This window comes from Podarcis filfolensis, assembly GCF_964270895.1.
Source record: "Podarcis filfolensis genome assembly, chromosome: 10".
NCBI classification, from domain to species: Eukaryota; Metazoa; Chordata; class Lepidosauria; order Squamata; family Lacertidae; genus Podarcis; species Podarcis filfolensis.
In genome coordinates this window covers 66429335-66447442 of record NC_139612.1, presented here as the reverse complement: position 1 = coordinate 66447442, position 18108 = coordinate 66429335, and the positions used below count along the sequence as shown (strand labels likewise).

The window sequence follows — 18108 nt, the reverse complement described above, 5'->3', positions numbered from 1 at the left end:
CAGACTTGAGACAACGAGCATATAAATATGTTATCAAGTCCCTTTCCTCTGGCTCTGCACTAGAGAGGCGTGTCGGCTCGCATTCAGTCAGTGGAAAACCTCCTGCCACCTTCAGAACCAGCTTAGGGCTGGAGAAGAGATGGGTGGCTTTTACACTGGATTGGGGCTACTTCTCATATGGGGGATTTTCCAAACCACCACTTTGGCTGCCACTGATGGTAAGTAGCAAACCACTGCAGCTACTCTCTGGCTGTCCTAACTGTATGGGTTTGACCTGATGAATTACACCACAATCCTTACCAGTTTTAGGTAAAGGTAAAGGGACCCCTGACCGTTAGGTGCAGTTGCGGACGACTCTGGGGTTGCAGCGCTCATCTCGCTTTATTGGGAGCCAGCGTACAGCTTCCGAGTCATGTGGCCAACATGACTAAGCCACTTCTGGCGAACCAGAGCAGCGCACGGAAACGCTGTTTACCTTCCCGCCGGAGCGGTACCTATTTATCTACTTGCACTTTGATGTGCTTTCGAACTGCTAGTTAGGCAGGAGCAGGGACCGAGCAACGGGAGCTCACCCCGTCGCGGGGATTCGAACCACCGACCTTCTGATCGGTTTAGACCACAGCGCTACCCGTGTCCCTGTTACCAGTTTTACTTGGGAGTAAATAAGGAAATAAATAAGGTTTGTAATAGGACTTACCAGTTTTACTCGGAAGTAAATAAGTCCTATTACAGACCCTCCAAGTGTCCCTATTTTCCAGGGACAGTCCCAGATTTACAGAAGTCATTCCGGTTTCTGATTTGATCCTAGAATGTCCAGCTTTTCCTTAGGCCGTTCCAACTGGAGAAATGTTGGAGGGGTTGGAGTTATGTGACACCCCAAGCCAAGGAGATAAGTAGCTGTAACAACCTTTAGAAGATATTTGAGAGCAGCCCTGTATAGGGAAGTTTTTTTTTATGTTTTATCATGTTTTTAGATGTGCCTGTTGCAAGCTGCCCAGAGTGGCTGAGACAACCCAGTCAGATGGGTGACATACAAATAATAAAATTATTTTTAATTTTATAAAAATAGGGGGTATAAATAATAAAATTGTTGTAGTAGTTGTTGTGGTGGTGGTGGTGGAATAGGGTGTCCCTATTTTCACTGGGGAAACGTTGAAGGGTATGCTATTAATTAAGTGGGACTTTCTCCTAAGTAAGTGGGCTTAGGACATGGGTAGGCAAACTAAGGCCCGGGGGCCAGATCCGGACCAATTGCCTTCTAAATCCGGCCCGCGGACAGTCCGGGAACTAGCGTGTTTTTACATGAGTAGAATGTGTCCTTTTATTTAAAATGCATCTCTGGGGTATTTGTGGGGCATAGGAATTCGTTCATCCCCTACCCCAAAAAATATAGTCCGGCCCCCCACAAGGTCTGAGGGACAGTGGACCGGCCCCCTGCTGAAAAAGTTTGCTGACCCGTGGCTTAGGAGGTCAGCCTTGATGGATTAAATGTGTACATAAGTAAAAACAGTTTGAGAAACATAGAAATTTGCCTTCATCGGGTGCCGGTAACACAAGGAAGCTAGCTCAGATCTTTGGTCCCTCTCAGATAGTATTGTCTACAGTGACTCTCATGGGATTCAGGCATGGGGCAGTCCCAGCCCTTCTTGCAGGTGCCAGGAATTGAACCTGCGACCTTCTGCCTGCAGTGCGCATGTTGTGCCACTGAGCTACAGGATCTTCCCATATAATGCGCTCCAGAATGGGCATGCACACCAGGAAAGGGCCACCTAACGCAGTGGCGGATCATCTGACTTGCTCTGAGGTTAAATCACTGGCCTCTCCAGTTGGGACAAGGAGAGACCCAATGAGTGTGGACAACACTGAGCAACATGGACCAATGGTCTGACTCCATCTAACACAGTCGATTTTTAAGGGATGTCATCCATTATACGCTGGAAGGAAGTGAAACACATAGAATATGTTTTCCAGAACAGAAGAAAAGCTTCCCTTAAGTGTTGCTGAAGTATATCCATGATAGATAGATGATAGATATAGATAATGTGATAGGAATTTTATGGTCTTAGATATATGGCAACGTTCATAACCACACGTACATAGATCAGCACAGGAAAGCCAACCTGGAACCATTTTGATTCCTAAACTGAGTAAATGTTTCTCTGCATGGTCAAAATGGAAAAGCCTCCCCATTGTCTCTTCCTTCACAAATCCTGTCTTAATCTGTGTTTGAATAAGGGTGTGAGCCTTATCATTACAAAAGACTGCCCAGGCTCCCCAAGAAATCCAATCAAGTAACCTGCCAGACAGGAAATAAACAAAGCGACAGGAGAAAACAACATGCAAATGTTCTGTTTTAGACCGCCTTATCTGAGGGGTGGTCTTAGGTTACACCCCTTCTGTGATGAATGCATAATGTTTCTGGGGGTGGTCTTGATCTAGAGGAGGGGAATTTCAAAAGTCTTTATAAGCCCTTGCACAGCATTTTTGGGGGGTCCTCTTCCTCTCCTGCGTGTGAGGGGAGTACCCTGTTGCAACAGATCAATAAAGATCAAGCTTACTAGCTGCTTTGCTTCTCAAATATTCTCTGGTTGGCCTCTGTTATTTTCTCCTACCGATAGGGAACCTATGTAAGGACTCTATATGGGATCTTGGATTACCCCATAAGGGAAAAGGGCATATTTTTATTTACAACAATAGATGATAGATAGATAGATAGATAGATAGATAGATAGATAGATAGATAGATAGATGATGGATAGATAGATACACATGCATATATACAGAGGTGTGTTTTGGCTCTTGGATGGCCAGTACAACGAAGTCCCATACACAGACATAATTTGTATTAGTGGTCAACCTGAGGTGGAAGGCATCATAGCCTGCCCCTTATATACTCAAGAAATTGCTTTCTGAAACCTCTGTTCACACAAGCAAGCAGCTACACCCAGGTAAAAATGGTCCTCATTCTTTTGAGTGACAATAATAGCTTCGTAACACAGAGAGTGGACCTCTATTCTGCTGGCTTCAAGGGGAGGAAATCAGGAAAAAGGAGTTAGGTAAAATCGCTGGAAATCATTGCGGTGAGTTGGTGGTTTAATTTGAAATCAAGCTGGATTTCAGTTTGTTGGTGTCCTTGGTAACCTCTCTTACATTGCAGATGTTGGCTCAAATTATGGGTGTATGATCTCAATTACTTTATTGGTACTGCTGCTGCAGGTTTCTCATAGACTTTGGCTAGAACAATAAACTTATATTGAATTGAATATATTCTGCCTTGGTCAGACCACACCTGGAATACTGTGTCCAGTCCTGGGCACCACAATTTAAGAAGGATGTTGACAAGCTGGAAGGTGTGCAGAGGAGGGTGACCAAGATGATCAAGGGTCTGGAAACCATGCCTTATGAGGAACAGTTGAGGGAGCTGGGCATGTTTCGCCTGGAAAAGAGGAGACTGAGAGGAGATATGATGGCCATCTTCAAATGTCTTAAGGGATGTCACATGGAAGAGGGAACAAGCTTGTTTTCTCCTGCTCTGGAGGGTAGGACTCGAACCAGTGGCTTCAAGTTACAAGAAAGGAGGTTCCGACTAAAAATTAGGAAAAACGTTCTGACAGTAAGAGCTGTTCGACAGTGGAATGGACTTTGTTGGGAGGTTGCAGACTCTCCTACTTTTGAGGTTTTTAAGCAGAGGTTGGTTGGGTGGCCATCTGTCATGGATGCTTTAGCTGAGATTCCTGCATCGCAGGGGGTTGGACTAGATGGCCCTCGGGAATCCCTTCCAACTCTACAATTCCATGATTCTGTCAGGGCCGCCTCTACAATGAGGCAAAGTGAGGCAACTACCTCAGGCTTGGGTCCGCGCTGTATCCCCTAAGCTAGAATCCAGTGGAAGACATTGCTTCCAAATCCAGTGGAAGACATTGTCCTTTGAAATATACTCGGAGTTAAGAGTGGATTTCATGCTCTTTATTCAGCTCATAGTGGTGAGGAGGAATGGAAGTTCCCCCAGAATGCCTGTTTGTATACATTATTTACACAATGGGCCCCACGTGATTGGCTAATTCCAGGATTCTCCTGTAGGCCAATCAGGTTGCGGATTCACTTCCACCTGGAGCTGGATTGGGTGGCTCCTGCGGACCAATCAGACTGCTGCATTCTGGATCCTATTGTTCTAGGACCAATCAGACTGCTGCATTCTGAATCCTATCGTTCTAGGGCCAATCAGACTGCTGCATTTTGGATCCTATTCAACTCAGTACATAACATCCTTTCACCCATATTGGAGTAAGATTCAACTACCAGTCCAACTGGCTATTGTATGTACCTTGGGGGAGGGTGCCATCTTGTCCTTCGCCTCAGGCTGCAAAAAGTCTTGAGCCGGCCCCGAGTCCTATGGTTAAAATGACTAATGGGTGCCCTGAACCATTTGCTGGTCCTCAGCCAAAACAATATGTCTGTGCATGTGCTTTGCGTGTGTATAAGATGAACGGTTTTAAGGTCACTCCCCTCCCCTTCTCTAACCTAGTAGCAGGCTGTGGTTCTCCTGCGGGACTGATGATCGGAAGAGAGAGAGAGAGAGATTAACCGCACACCTCAGCCACATATTCTGAAACGAAAGCAGGCTTATCAAATAAAAAAGTCTCTGCAAGCTACTTCCTCATAAAGGGGTGACACATTTCTGCTAAGGCTTCAAACGGTTCTTTGAAAGCAGCGGGCAGCCTGGGATTTCCATTTTTCATCTGTTTTTGACGCTTATCTTTCGTTCATTCCCCCCTTTGCCCCCAAACTGCCTATTCTAAAGGGCACTCTTGATTAAATGAGTCACAAGAGAGTCATAGCGCAGTTGCAGGGTGAAACTCGAAGCCATGTCTAAAGGGCATTTACAGGAAAATCTTGTCTACTAACACTGTTTGTGTTGAGATAATTGCATTGTAAGGGGTTGGGCTAGAAGTTTGGGACTACAATTCCCATCATCATTGACCACTGGTCCTGCTAACTAGGGATCATGGGAGTTGTAGGCCAAAAACATCTGGAGGGCCGAGGTTGAGGAAGCCTGTTCTAAAGCCACAGTCACCACACCATACATGTGAATAACTATGACACTACTTCAAATAGCCATAACTTTCCCCAGAGAATTCTGGGAGCTGTAGTTTGTTACGGGTGCTGAGAGTTGTTAGTCCCCTGCCAGAACTACAATTCCCAGAGTTCTCTGGAACGAGGGATTGTTACACCGCTCTGGGAATTGTAATTCTGTGAGGGGGATGGGGGCCTCCTGATAACTCAGGCATAGGCAAACTCCAGCCCTCCAGAAGTTTGGGATTACAATTCCCATCATCCCTAGCTAACGGGACCAGTGGTCAGGGATGATGGGAATTGTAGTCCCTAACTTCTGGAGGGCTGGAGTTTGCCTATGCCTGTGATAACTTAACAAACTACAGCTCCCATAATTGTTTAGTGGGGAAAGCCATAACTGTTTAAAGTGGTTTCCTAGTGCTCTGTATGCATGACGTGAATGTGGCCTCAGTTTCTCATCCTTCCAATCTTCAGTTCAGTTCCTCATAATTCCACACCCGTTTACAATTTATTAATTTTTAAGTCCTCGTGAAAACATGTCAGCATCTTAATGCAAATTTCCCCAGATGTACACATTTGCCGTAGTGATCAGGTGGGATTGCTATGAGGAATTATAACAAATATAGAGTAAGCCATCTGTGTCAGCAATGAAAGCATTGCGTTTACTGGGTTTAAACTATTTTGATATGATTCTTGATCAATCCATATCTCTGCATCCCTGTTCCATTTCTCTTTCTTGACCAGTCACATACACAGCCCAGTTGCTTCGCCAGGGGCAGTTTCTTTGATGTAGCTTTTCTGATATGTTAATCTTAAGATGTTAATTTTAGGGCCAGGAAACAGATCTCACCTGAAGGTGATAATGATCGCTGATTTCCTGGCCATCCTTCTTATCATGTATATTGCTTGTTTATCACCTCCGGGGTTGCCAAATGCACTCTTTTGTAGTTCTGTTTTGATAGTTTAACTTTGTCCCCACGTGGGGTTTGTTGAAATGCTCAGAAGAAATCTGATTGGTTCTTACGAACACTCTGTAAAAGTTCTTTTGTGAATAAAATGACCTGGAGACCTGGGCCGAGGGGTGGAGGCAGAGAGAGATTATTATATGCACCCTTCCCAGAGTCTTGCTGGTTCAAGCCTCTGTGTGTATTCTTATTAATCAGAATTCAATCCTTCCTTTACTTTGTGAACGCCTCAATTTGCGTGTGCAGTTTTGCCCGTTATACACATTTTTTCCAAAGCAATTTCACCCAATATAATGTCTTTTCATACGCTGTTTTCGGCAATGAGTGCGCACTTACCCCAACGTTATACATTAACTGGCTGGAGGACTGCACTGTGCAACTTGGAGAAGTGTGAATTTCGAAGGATGGCTGTGTTTCGATTTGCATGTTGGTTTAGAAAGTGTGAATTAGGTAATTTCCCCTTTAAATGCAACTGAGTTGAAGCTCTCTCCCATCCCTCGAATTGTGATTTGTGGACTTAAACCCCAGTAATATTTCCTAGGGGAGCAGCAAAAGCAGGAGGAGCGATGGATGTATATGTATTATTATCACACACACAAGCAAGCAAGAGCATTTTCAGAGTTCAGGGACGCATTCTGGCTAGAGGCACAAGCCTGAGGAGGCTGTGGAACAGGACTGGTGAGGGCTGTGGCGTGGGGAGAGTCTTGGGGACTGACCAGAGAGATTTGGAAGGCTGCGTTTGTCCCCCAGACCTTGGAAATGCAACAATAAGGATCATCCAGTTTGCAACTAAAGGGTTAATTCTGTTAAATGAAATTATTATTTGTTATGTACTGAGTTGAATAGGATCCAAAATGCAGCAGTCTGATTGGTCCTAGAACAATAGGATCCAGAATGCAGCTGTCTGATTGATCCTAGAGCAATGCAGCAGTATGATTGGTCTGCAGGAGCCACCCAATCCAGCTCCAGATGGAAGTGAATCCACAATCTGATTGGCCTACAGGAGAATTCTGGAATTAGCCAATCACGTGCAGCCCATTGTGTAAATAATGTATATAAGCAGATACTTTGGAAAAACTTTCATTCCTCCTCACCACTATGAGCTGAATAAAGAGCATGAAATCCACTCTCGACTCTGAGTATATTTCACTATTATTATTTAAAAGACATCTGAAGGCAGCCCTGTTTAGGGAAGTTTTTAATATTTAATGCTGTATTGTTTTTAGCACTCGATTGGGAGCCGCCCAGAGTGGCTGGGGAAACTCAGCCAGAAGGGCATGGTATAAATAATAAATTATTATAAATTATTATTATAAACGAGAGAGGGACTGGTAGAGACATTTCTTAGCAACCAGGCAGTGTGTTTACTGAGGTAGCATGTGATTGGCTGTTCTGTTCTGAGGGAGTTCCCCCCACCCCCTCTGTATGACTGGTTGAATGTCTTCCCACTCTGAACCAGGCCTGAAGTAAGAAAGGCTTCTCTGTTCCTTTCCTCCCAAATTATCCGCTGTTTCGTTCAGTTTCTTCAGTGAAGTGTTGTCAGGATTTATTTTCCTCCTGGACCCTGCTTGCATTATTACAAATTTTGTATCTGTGGACTGCTACTGCTTTAGATCTAAAAACTGATTACATTTACGTATGAGTTTACACGTCTGAGCATGGATTAAGTTTGCTTTATTTCTGTCGTGCCATATGGGTCACTTTAAGAAATAAATTTTGTATCAGTGGATTGCTGACACTTGTTACTCAAACCAATATTGTGCTTGTCCATAAAATCCTGCTTTGTAACAGTTGCTGTTTATTGCAACCACTGCTATGCTCTAAGATGCACTAGCCTGTAATATTACGCATGGTACATACAATTGTTTATGGTTTTTTATATTATTTTTGCTGTAAAAATGTGTGAGATTACGAAATTGTATTTATTTGCATTACCTAGAATCTGTTCTACTGATGAAGCCTAGGATGGCGAAACAAGGCTAATATTCCGGAAATCCTTGTCTTAGACTCTGTGAAAGGATTCTGTGGAACTGTAGCAACCCTTTATGTGGATTATTGGACTCTATGAACAGACAGGTGGAATAGACACTTATACATGTATGGATCTTATGCATGAACTGAGTAGAGAATGAACTGATCTGCTGGGTCTTCTGCTTTTTTCATTGAACTTTATGAAACTTCCGTTGAAATCTACAGTTTGATACAATGAATAGTCTTGTCTTGTTTAGTCGTTTAGTTGTGTCCGACTCTTCGTGACCCCCTGGACAAGAGCACGCCAGGCACTCCTGTCTTCCACTGCCTCCCTCAGTTTAGTCAAACTCAAGCTGGTAGCTTCGAGAACACTGTCCCACCATCTCGTCCTCTGTTGTCCCCTTCTCCTTGTCCCAGCATCAGGGTCTTTCCCAGGGAGTCTTCTCTTCTCAAGAGGTGCCCAAAGTCTAGGAGCCTCAGCTTCAGGATCTGTCCTTCCAGTGAGCACTCAGGGCTGATTTCCTTAAGAATGGATACGTTTGATCTTCTTGCAGTCCATGGGACTCTCAAGAGTCTCCTCCAGCAACAATGAATAGTATACCTTATTTATTCAAAAATACAGCCGGTTACTTCTTATTATGCACTATTTGAATGGCTTTGATAACATTCCGTATCCCTGGTTCACACATGCACACTTCTTTTCTCTTTTGCAGAAGAGTGCCCCGTTCCACAGAAAATCAAATTTGCGAAATACACTGCTCCTGAAGGGTATGTCGTGGGCACACCCGCTCGTTACAATTGTCATAAAGGGTACCAGAGAAAACCAAGGAGAAGCAATCTTCTGACATGCAGGAACGTGGGCGGTACAGCTAAGTGGAACAGAACTTCTCCGCTCCCGATTTGTGTAGGTAAGAAGTTGTGTTTCTGGGAGACAAAATGAATTTCTATACCTTGTCTTCCTCTTTGAAGTCAGCTGGAAGATCTGAGAAATGGAGAGATGCAGGTAAAAACTTCTGTTTTTGCATGTAACGCCACTTTGCAAAAAAAGAAGAATGGCAGCCGATTGCGGCCATACTCGGCTCGACCTCCTGGAACCAGTGATGGTGGCAAAGGTCCTTTGTGGGTGTCTGGAAGTCGTTGGAGGGTGGTTAATGGATTGAAATTGAATCCCAACAAAATGGGGAGACAGGGGGCAGGGAAGTGTGAGGGACTCGCTGGTCCTGAATGAAGAAGAAGAAGAAGAAGAAGAGTTTGGATTTGATACCCCGCCTTTCACTCCCTTTAAGGAGTCTCAAAGCGGCTAACATTCTCCTTTCCCTTCCTCCCCCACAACAAACACTCTGTGAGGTGAGTGGGGCTGAGAGACTTCAAAGATGTGTGAGTGGCCCAAGGTCACCCAGCAGCTGCAGGTGGAGGAGCAGGGATGCGAACCCGGTTCCCCAGATTACAAGACTACCGCTCTTAACCACTACACCACACTGGCTCTCCAGTAACTGTGCCCCTAAAGGACCAGGTGTGGAGCCTGGGGGTCATTTTGGACTCACAGCTGCCCGTGGAGGTGCAGCTCAACTATGTTTCCAGGGCAGCTGTCTACCTGTTTCACCTGTTGCAACAGCTGAGACCCTACCTACCTGCGCACTGTCTCACCAGAGTGCTCCATGCACTGGTTATCTCCCGCTTGGACTACTGCAATGCGCTCTACCTTTGAAAAGACCCTCAGCAACTATCACTCATCCCAAATGCAGCTGCGAGACTGGTAGTAGCCACGGGGCCACATAACAACGATGCTAAAAAAAATCTACATTGGTTCCCAGGATGTTTCCAAGCACAATTCCAAGTCTTGGTGCTGACCTTTAAGCCCTAAATGGCCTCTGTGCTGTCAACCTGAAGGAGTGTCTCCACCCCCATTGTTCAGCCCAGACACTGAGGTCCAGGACTTTCTGACGGCTCCCTCACTGGGAGAAGGGAGGTTACAGGGAACCAGGCAGAGGGCCTTCTCAGTAGTGGCGCCTGCCCTGTTGAATGCCCTCCCATCAGATGTCAAGCAGATAGGTTAATAATAATAATAATAATAATAATAATAATAATAATAATAATAATTTATTTTTACCCCACCCATCTGACTGGGTTGCCCCAGCCATTACGAGCAGCTTCCAACATATATAAAAACATAACAAAACATTAAACCGTGAAAAGCTTCCCAAAACAAGGCTGCTTTCAGATGTCTATGAAAAGTTATACAGAAGACATCTGAAAGCTGCCCCGTTCTGGGAAGCTTTCAAGGTTAGATGTTGTTGTTGCTTTCCTGTGTTTCTGTTGGAAGCCTCCCAGAGTGGCGGTGGCAATCGAGTCAGATGGGTGGGGTATAAAATATTATTATTATTATTATTATTATTATTATTATTACTCTGCCCGCTTTTGCTTCTGGCTCCACCCACCATGGTTATGTGGCTCCTGCCAGGCTCACCACAAGGGAAAGTGGACCCACGACTGAAAACAGACACTGCTGCTTTGCTGTTCAACGCATGATGCGCCTAACAAGCAAGCACTTCTACAGTCATACCTCGGGTTAAATGTGCTTCAGGTTGAGCGTTTTCAAGTTATGCTCCACAGCGACCCAGAAGTAACGGAGCGCGTTACTTCTGGGTTTCGCCACTCGCGCATGCGCAGATGCTCAAAACTACATCACGCGCATGCGCGGAAGGGGCAAAATGCGACCCACGCACACGCAGTCGCGTCTTACGTTCTACTCAGGATGCGAACGGAGCTCCGGAATGGATCCCGTTCGCATCCAGAGGTACCACTGTATATTGTTTGGAGTACCTTATTTTCTTCCTCGTTCTTCTACACAGCTGACCCGCGGCAGAGTCTTCCTCCTACAGTACATTCTACAGCAGGAAACTGGAGCATAGCTTCCACCAGCCCCCAACCTACAAATCAGGCAGGTAAGACAGACGCTTCCATCTTCGTATCCCATAGCCTAAAGGTGAAGTCACTCTGCAAGTAGAGATGTAGCCACACAGGAAACAAATAAAGGCAAAGAGTAAACTGGTGCCCTGTGTGCCACTCCAGTTAAGGGCATTATCCTTCTGAATATCATTGCTTTTCAGTTTCATTTGTTTTCTTTTCTACGGCCTCTTTTCACTTACATGAGTCACAAAGTGGCTTGCTTACAATAAGCAATCATGCAGAGCATCACCATTGCAACATAAATTACTGTATTTTCCGGTGTATAAGACTATATTCCCCCCCCCCAAAAAATGTTAAAGTTTAAAATTGGGGGGCATCATACATGGAATGTTTAAAATTTCTTAATTTGCGGCTCATAAATAGGGGTCATCTTATACATGGGAGCGTCTTATACATGGAAAAATACGGTATATAAAACAATTAACAAATCACCAATGAAACGGCCACCTTCCATACGACATTAACGAAACAACTAAAAAAATATATAGATCAAACAGCACAACCACAAGAAAAGTCGTATTATAAAATTCACAAAGCATTGCAGCACTCGTAATCCACAAAACAATTCACAATACCTGTTGCTGGCAACCACAAGAGGGAAGAGGGCTCTTGTGCGTAAATCCTGTCTGTTTCCCATGGGTATCCAGCTGGCCACTGTGAGAACAAGATGCTGGACTTGATGAACCCTTGGCCGGATCCAGCAGGCTCCTCTTCTGATGTTATATTAGGCCAGCAGGGTTGGAGAAATTTTGGGATGTTCAGAAGTAGCAGAACATCTCAGGGTAGGTGGCTGGGACTCCTAAGGCATGGGGTGCTATTAATCCTGTACATGTCCCTGATCGTGCATTTAACACAAATGTAACCATGGAAAGAGGGACGCAGGTGGCGCCGTGAGTTAAACCACAGAGCCTGGGACTTGCTGATCAGAAGGTCGGCGGTTCGAATCCCCGTGACGGGGTGAGCTCCTGTTACTCGGTCCCTGCTCCTGCCAACCTAGCAGTTCGAAAGCACATCAAAGTGCAAGTAGATAAATAGGTACCACTCTGGCGGGAAGGTATACGGCGTTTCCATGCGCTGCTCTGGTTCGCCAGAAGCGGCTTAGTCATGCTGGCCACATGAACTGGAAGCTGTATGCCGGCTCCCTCGGCCAGTAAAGCGAGATGAGCGCCACAACCCCAGAGTCGGCCACGACTGGACCTAATGGTCAGGGGTCCCTTTACCTTTACTTTAACCATGGAAGAGTGATTTCTTTGAGATCTTGGACCCAGAATTGTGGTGACAGTCCAGCCCTATCATTAGGTAAAGTTAAGCAACCACCTCAGGTGGCAGATACAGTAGGGCCCCCTTGCCATATCTCTCTGTTGGGTTGTTGCACCCCTATGCTAGACCTGCTGCATTTGGTGCCGTAGAAGGTGCCAAACAGCTTTTTAAAAAGTTTTTTTTATTAATTCTGGGATTTATTATCCCAGAAGGAAGAACAGCAAAAGAGGCTTGAGCTCAGGGGTCAGCCTCTTTTCTTTTGGCCTTAGGCCCACCCCCGGCCGGCCGTCCATTGTCCTCCCTGGCCGAGGGCTGGTCAAAGGCCAGCTCAAGCAGGTGGGTGGCACCCGCCCAGGTGAGCCTCGCTTGGTGCCGCAAACCCCGCCCACCTGTGGGGAAGGGAGGGCGGATATTAACAAATTCAACAAAACAAATCAACAATTAAACATAATAGTCATTGTTTCCGCCCCTCCCATTTTTTTTCTCCCACCTCCCCAACAAACCCTCCCTCCCTCCCCCCCAAGACTTCCCTCAGCTCCTCTCTCTGATTTCTCAACTCATGTTGTTCTCTGCATATTATAAAATTGTATACATCCTTATGTTATCTATCCACCATATTAACTCAATAAATTTGTGTATGTTTATTCAAAACCTGCCAAGGAGTCCAGCTCATTTTGTTGTCTGTGACTTTAAAGAAGAATGGGAACCTTTTACAGTCTATTTAAAAAGACAACAAAAGGTGCCAAACAGCTTTTGAATCTCTGCCCTTGATGATCTTGTGTACCCGCTTCTCATTTTCCCCTGCCTTGGTTTTCATACTACCTGTAAAACAACAGCAATAAAAATGGGTTCACGAAATTGAAAATAAAAATATGTGGCCCTTAAAAACAAACAAACAGCCCCTGCTTGTTCCTGGCTCCATCACTGACTGCCGGACTTCTTCACTTTCTTCTTCCGCTCTGTAGGCTTCTGCGGAGAACCAGAACCCCTCAACAATGCCGACGTTAAGGTGACAATGTACCACGTGGGGCAGAAACTGCACTATGAATGCCTGGAAGGCTATCAAGGAACCGTCTCCTTCTCTGAAGTCAGCACCTGTGAGGCTTCTGGTGGAAAAAATGATTGGTCTAAATTAAATCTCCGTTGTACAAAAAGCCCCAAGGACACCCAACAGCATTCTGGTGCAGGTAAGATGAGGTTTAAGATGAAACATTGCATAGTAACAGGGCACTTTTCCCCATTTGCCCTAAGCTCCTGAACGTAATGGGGCCCTTTATATGTCCAGCTGTCCTTTGTCAACAACAACAGGCGCTTCAGATTACAGACTCCGCTATCCCAGAAATAGTACCTCAGATTAAGAACTTTGCTTCAGGATGAGAACAGAAATCACACAGCAGCGGCGGGAGGCCCCATTAGCTAAAGTGGTACCTCAGGTTAAGAACAGTTTCAGGTTAAGAACGGACCTCCAGAATGAATTAAGTTCTTAACCAGAGGTACCACTGTATGGTAATTCATGGACCTCATAGGTATCTAAAGCCATTTGCACATAACAAATAGGAGCCTAAATGACACAAAATACTGTCGCTGTATGTAGGTTTCATTTCATTTGTTTTTTATCTTGTATTTTGGAAATGTACATCCAGTTTGTTTTCCTTTAAAAAAAATTGGGGAGGGGGGAAGAGAGTGTAGCCCTAAGCTATAGCTTCTTTAGCTTATACGTAAATCCTGCCGTGGGATGATTAAGAGTAAGCATGCAAAACGCGGACCTGAAGCACTGATAGAATAAGCCAGCCATCTCCTCACTCCCTGACCACGTGGTTTCCTTTTCATTTTAAAGCTGCTCTCAGCCTTGCTGCAATGGCCAAGTTCATCATCTTAGAAGGAATCCTCGCAGGAACTGTGGGGTAAGTGGCCTTATAAAGTGCCTTTTGCTGTAACCTAAAACTGTAGTTTCTGTCAGGGACCGGGCAGAGGAGGAATGGTGGAGGGCATCTCCCCAGACTGACCCTTCCAGAGAAGAAAAAAGTTCAGAATTACAGCAGGGGTTTGAGGGAGGTCACAGCTCAGAGGCAGATGAGGGGTGTGATAGGAATTTTGAGGTCTTAGATATATGTTAAATGTTCGTAGCACATACGTAGATCAGCACAGGAAGACCATTTTTGGTTCCCAAACTGACCAGGTGTTTTCCCTGCAAGGAGGGAGGGGGGTCAGGGAGCCTTCCCATTGTCTCAGGAATTGAATAATCAGCATTTTATTGGGTGACAGACTATCAGGAAAGGCTATCAGGAAAGGCAATCAGATAACCTGGCAGACAGGAAAAATGACAACACCTTTTCTGTGATGTAGATATGATGTTTGTGGGGGGTGGTCTTGGGTTACACCCCTTCTGTAATATATGTATGAGGTATGGAAGGGTGGTCTTGAGCTCCAGGGCAGGGAATTTAAAATGTCTATACAGTGGTACTTCTGGATGCGAACGGAATTTGTTCCGGAGCCCCGTTCGCATCCTGAAGCGAACACAAACCGCGTCTGCGCGGGTCGCGATTCGCTGCTTCTGCGCATGCGTGTGACGTCATTTTGAGTGCCTGCGCATGCGCGAGCGGCGAAACCCAGAAGTAACGCGCTCCGTTACTTCCGGGTCGCCGCGGAGCGTAACCTGAAAACGCTCAACCTGAAGCACATTTAACCCGAGGTATGACTATATAAGGCCTTGCGCGCCGTTGTTCTGGGTTCCTCCTCCCTCCCGCATGTGGTGAGTGAGGACCCTGTTGCAACAGATCAATAAAGATCAGGCTTACTAGCTGCTTTGCTTCTCAATGTTCTCTGGTTGGCCTCTGTTATCTTCTCCTACCAATAGGGAACCTACGTAAGGACTCTATATGGGCTCTTGGATACCCCATAAGGGGAAAAGGGCAGATTTTGGTTTACAACAAGGGAAAAGCTAGGAAATAATGGGAGAGGAGGAGGAGGAGGAAGGAGCACCGGGGGGGGGCGACCGCTGACGGACACAGTGTATTTAGAAAGCATTCCAGACCCCACCCTCTCCCAGAACATGGCAGGCCTTGAAAGTAAGAAAACAAAGAGCTAAAAGGCAGAGGGCACTTTTCAGCACCCGTCACAGTGACTCATGCAGGGGGGGGGAAAGGGGGGTGCGATGGGGGCGGATCACCCTGGGTGTCACCACGGGGGGGGGGTTTACAAAATTCCGGGCGGCACTCAGCACGGGGCCTGCAGCGATCACACAGGGTCCCCGGACGTTTAACGGTCTATTGATCCCTGTGCCACCACTGTGCTCACTTCCCCGCTGCCACCAACCCGTTACTCTCTGGTAAAACACTGAGTCCAGACAGTTGTTAAAAGTGAACCAAAAAAACCATTTATTTTACAAGCATTAACAAGTTTATGGTTTCTCAGATAATATTCCTCTTAACTTTAGTATCTTTATCTTCCTAATACCTTCTGACTGATTATCTCAACTGTTTGACCAACTCCTCTTAACAGATTCTCTCTCACACACACACACCAGACTAGCCCAACCCACTGACTTATCTTATCTGCCTCTTCCCACTCCAGACTGTCTTCTCTACAACTCTAACCCCCTAAAAAACCTCTGTGCTTAAACCTTATACACAGTTAACTCTGCCGCCTGGGTTCCCATTGGTTAGTCATTTCACAATTAGTTCACCCTTTCCTTATGAACCCAGTAGGATGTCACACACCTGGGAGGGCAAACGCCACACCTGGCGGCACTCAGCACAGGGCCTGCAGTGCACCTGAGCCAAGCGTCTCTCCTGGGAGTGACGCGGTGGCTTGAGCACTCGCAGGCTCTGCGCTGCCCCAAATGGTCCACCCGCCGCCTGCCCCTCAGCTGTAGGGCGGCTGAGTGGAAGGAGGCAGGCAGACTCCTTGGAGGCCCTGTGGGCGGCTGGGGTGGCTGGCTCTGCCTCCATGGGTGGCTGGCCCGGCCCCTGGTGCAGGGTGTGTGCGCCGCCCTAGGCACCCAATTGGCTTGCTCCGCCGCTGGACTCATGAGGAAGTGGGAGAGATGGAGCGGGCAGAGATTGACTCGGGGCAATGCCGTTACAGTGGTACCTCGGGTTAAGTACAGTGGTACCTTGGGTTACATACACTTCAGGTTACATACGCTTCAGGTTACAGACTTCGCTAACCCAGAAACAGTACCTCAGGTTAAGAACTTTGCTTCAGGATGAGAACAGAAATCGTGCTCTGGTGGTGCGGCAGCAGGAGGCCCCATTAGCTAAAGTGGTGCTTCAGCTTAAGAACAGTTTCAGGTTAAGAACGGACCTCCAGAACGAATTAAGTACTTAACCCGAGGTACCACTGTACTTTTCCTTGTCTTGTCCGTTCCTGGCCACCTGCTGTGGGGGGCTGGTTCCTCTGTCGCCTGATAGTTACGTTCTTAACCTAGCACCCTGAAGCTACCTTAATTTGATCATGAAGGCTTTCAAAAGCAAGTAGGACTTGAGTTAGCTCGGTGGGACTATCTTTAGCTTGGGTTGGAGGTCATGGATGCGGCTTGCACAGGGGTCAGCAAACTTTTTCAGCAGGGGCCGGTCTCCTGTCCCTCAGACCTTGTGGTAGGCCGGACTATATTTTGAAGGGAAAAAAATGAGCGGATTCCTATGCCCCACAAATAACCCAGAGATGCATTTTAAATAAAAGGACACATTCTACTCATGTAAAAACATGCTGATTCCTGGACCGTCCACAGGCCAGATTTAGAAGCTGATTGGGCCAGATCCAGCCCCCAGGCCTTTGTTTGCCTACCCATGGTCTTGCAACTTGACCGCAAGTGTCGGTTCAGTCGCTTATCTTGCTCTATCTGTTAACCTGGCTGCCATTTAGCAGCTGCGGAACAAGTCTTAGTTGTGAGCAAAGGTGGAATTAGAAGAACCAATCAAAGTTGGGGAGAGAGTTCTGGGATGCTGGGAAGCAGAGAAAAGTTTGCAGTTTCTTCTGTGGTCAACGTCTTAGCTTCATCTTTCCAGACACTTTTTTTTTTTACAGTGTGTGTGTGTGCGCGCGCGTGTGCAATAACTTACCTTTTCTTTCTTTTTTAGATTCTATTCTTGCTGCTTGTAGTAAGCATTTTTCTACAGTTTATGCCTGGACTAATCTTCCATCTGGATTTTCCTGGACTGTATATCCTGGCAGCCCAACTGGTCTCTAGTAATGCGAATCTAAGACCACGGAAGTTTACGCCTCCCAGAATTTCACTTTGGGTTGGTAGTTGGTCTTCTTCTAAAGGACTGTGTAGTTAGGACAGCCTTGCTAATGCAGTAAACTTTTGACTAGAGACATTCTGGGCTTTAGGTGCCCCAACACAGCATTTAGCAGCTGTTAATTTGTAGTTAATTTAATCTTGCCTATTGTTCTGCATAGAGTTAAGTTTAAAAGTTCCATCCTCATATTCTGTTTTGTTTTCCATGTAAACAGCATTTGCCCGAGATTCATTCATGCATAATATGATGTTGATTTCCCTAGTATTATGATGCTCCTCTCGTTCATGACCTGTTAATGCATTTACTGGACTCCTGCTGGTGTATTTTTGAAAAAATAAATTCCATATAGATTTTAGCCTCTTGCAATAACACCCCCCTCTTGCACATTGGGGAAAATTAAGAAATATAAATTACCGTATTTTTCGCTCCATAAGACACACCAGACCACAAGACGCACCTAATTTTTGGAGGAGGAAAACAAGAAAAAAAATATTCTGAATCTCAGAAGCCAGAACAGCAAGAGGGATCGCTGCGCAGTGAAAGCAGCCATCCCTCTTGCTGTTCTGGCTTCTGGGATAGCTGTGCAGCCTGCATTCGTTCCATAAGATGCACACACATTTCCCCTT

The 18108-nt window shown here is 45.9% G+C and overlaps 1 protein-coding gene across 1 annotated transcript; it reads left to right on the top strand.

Annotated features, from left to right (window-relative positions):
* Window positions 1-45: 45 nt before the first annotated feature.
* Window positions 46-17837, top strand: IL2RA (interleukin 2 receptor subunit alpha). The gene is made up of 6 exons (XM_083573184.1): window positions 46-218; window positions 8723-8917; window positions 10862-10954; window positions 13205-13426; window positions 14077-14143; window positions 17321-17837. Exons 1-6 carry the CDS (start codon window positions 140-142, stop codon window positions 17340-17342), a joined length of 678 nt encoding a protein of 225 aa, XP_083429310.1. The 5' UTR covers window positions 46-139; the 3' UTR covers window positions 17343-17837.
* Window positions 17838-18108: the final 271 nt, after the last annotated feature.

Excerpts from the sequence above, each read along its gene's own strand:
- IL2RA (XM_083573184.1), top strand. The coding sequence starts at position 140 with ATGGGTGGCTTTTACACTGGATTGGGGCTACTTCTCATATGGGGGATT. Across the intron at positions 8,918-10,861 it reads TCCGCTCCCGATTTGTGTAG|CTGACCCGCGGCAGAGTCTT; the intron begins GTAAGAAGTTGT and ends TCTTCTACACAG. Across the intron at positions 14,144-17,320 it reads ATCCTCGCAGGAACTGTGGG|ATTCTATTCTTGCTGCTTGT; the intron begins GTAAGTGGCCTT and ends TTTCTTTTTTAG.